The 2,153-nt window shown below is 35.9% G+C and overlaps 1 protein-coding gene across 1 annotated transcript in view; it reads left to right on the forward strand.

Annotated features, from left to right (window-relative positions):
• The window catches only part of LOC118409948 (TLC domain-containing protein 4-B-like), an 8,657-nt gene that overhangs the window by 4,198 nt on the left and 2,306 nt on the right, over positions 1–2,153 (forward strand). The window contains exons 4-5 of the mRNA XM_035811362.1: positions 1,263–1,363; positions 1,908–1,981. Of these exons, the coding sequence (XP_035667255.1) occupies positions 1,263–1,363; positions 1,908–1,981 (175 nt within the window). The remainder of the gene's footprint in view (positions 1–1,262; positions 1,364–1,907; positions 1,982–2,153) is intronic.

The raw sequence follows: 2,153 nt of genomic DNA on the forward strand, positions 1-2,153 counted from the left end.
AAAGTCGTGAGCCAGCGGTTACTAGGGAGGATGATACTCAGGCTAGTTGAAGTCCATAGCAAGTCAACAGTATGGATGACATCCTCTGCAAATGCAGAAAATTTTGCGGTGGTTTTATGTTTGCAGTTTTTGCCTTGCCAATTCACCACGAACTTAAAACCTTTGCGAATATTTTTCCATGGCAGTAAGAGACTACTGTGCATAGTGCTACCATGAACTTAAAACCACCGTGAACAGTCCTTTTTCCCACTTCCGCGAAATGAAATCCCCGCAAACTTAAATGCATTTACAGTATTTACTGGCTCAATCATTTTGCTTGCTAACTATGGATTGAGCCAGTGGTTACTTCTGAAGATGGTAACCAGGCTCTGGGAACAATCCCCAGTAGTAAACCACTGTTGTTGTTTTTTGCACTCACACTAGATTTTGAGTCTGTAGTAGTATGGGAAGTACGGTTCCATGCTACTAATGACTCAAAATGTGTGAGAATGCAACAACAACAATAAAAAATGTGCAAAACCAAATACATAATGTGTTCGATTTTCAATATATAGAATCTAGGTCATAAATATTGTATATTCTTCTATTCAAGAAGCGGAGAAAGAGACACTATTATGTACTACAACTACACTCAGCATACGAGAGTCGAATGAGACATTTTGCAATTACAGAATATATACTAGGCTTGTAGATGTCATTCATAGATTTACTTGCTATGGCCTTAATATGATACAGAGGTAGAATACTGTTCAAACTGATGCACTATTCCTTACGTTCATTGTTCACATTTGCACAAGATTCATAGCGTAATAGTGGCGTATGCCCAAGACTAAGTGTTCCTTCCTTGGAATGCCCCCTGTAGATTTATACTTGTATTACATGTAGTAAGTGCAGCATGCTGACCTCTCTCACGAGGCTTATACCTAGGTTATGTATGTACCTGCATACCTAGCCTCATGTAACAGCATTTCTGGCAAAAGGCTATCTGAAGTGTTAGGTTGAAAAGTACAAGGGACGTTCAATAAGTTCTGGGCCTCACCCAGACACAAGGGACTCAACCCAAATTAAATATTTTGACAATGTCTAGAATTTTTCCCCTTGTTTTTGGGAGAGGCAAAGTACTTGTTGAATGTACATTGTACAGCTACCAATACATGCATGTAATGGTACATATACACCCCGTGGTACCAATACATGCATGTAACGGTACAAATACACCCCATGGTTGTCAGGAGGCTGAAAAACATGATGTGTTGTTTCAGATATGATCGCTAAGTTTGTGTTTGTGGGTGAAAGTGAGATGGGGATGATGACTTTTATAGTGCATCACCTGGTGACTGTCACTATCAGCTGTGTAGGAGCTGTGAGTATCCATTCTACATATCATCAAACTAAAGTCATACATGAGATACATATATGTACTAACGATTTCTTGCATTTCAAAACTATCTATTTAATCATTTATATTTAACATTAGAATAGTATCAAAGGCTTTTGAACTTACCTTTTAAATTATTATGACACCAAAATGGATAACATTTTGTTTTAATCTTCAATGACAAGGATAGAATGTAGAAATATTATTTTGTAAGTTTCCAAATGTTAGTCAAATGATATTATCATTGTTGAATATGATACACAATTCTTCTATTTTGGTTTTATGACTACTAGTACTTGAAGAAACACAGTACTAAAGTAAGAATAGAGGAAATAAATTTTACCTGGTTAGAATAAAAAATGATTGTCCAAACTAATTAATGATTGGCAAAATTTACAAGTATATTTGATTATTTAGATACATGTTCTAGTATAGCAGTTATTTTTGAAGTCCTGCTTTGGATAGCAGTGTGTGCAATATACATTGTTAATGTTAGCATGTTCTAAATAGACTTATTGTTTGTTTCCAGTGTACAACCTCACTTCCTTTCTACGTCAACATGGGGCCTATGTTGGAATTTTCCAATCCATTTCTTAATATGAGGTAAGTTTATAATCACTTTAAAAATCTGGAAAAGCTTCTAAAAAGGTTTTTATGTAATGTGCTGGGGTTATGAAAGACGCAGACACTAAGTGGTAATCATGGAAGGTGATATCAGATCTGTTCCATAAGCTCTGTCCTGCTTTATAGGATGTTTGTAAAGCTTCAATGAAAT

This window comes from Branchiostoma floridae, chromosome 2, assembly GCF_000003815.2.
Source record: "Branchiostoma floridae strain S238N-H82 chromosome 2, Bfl_VNyyK, whole genome shotgun sequence".
NCBI classification, from domain to species: domain Eukaryota; kingdom Metazoa; phylum Chordata; class Leptocardii; order Amphioxiformes; family Branchiostomatidae; genus Branchiostoma; species Branchiostoma floridae.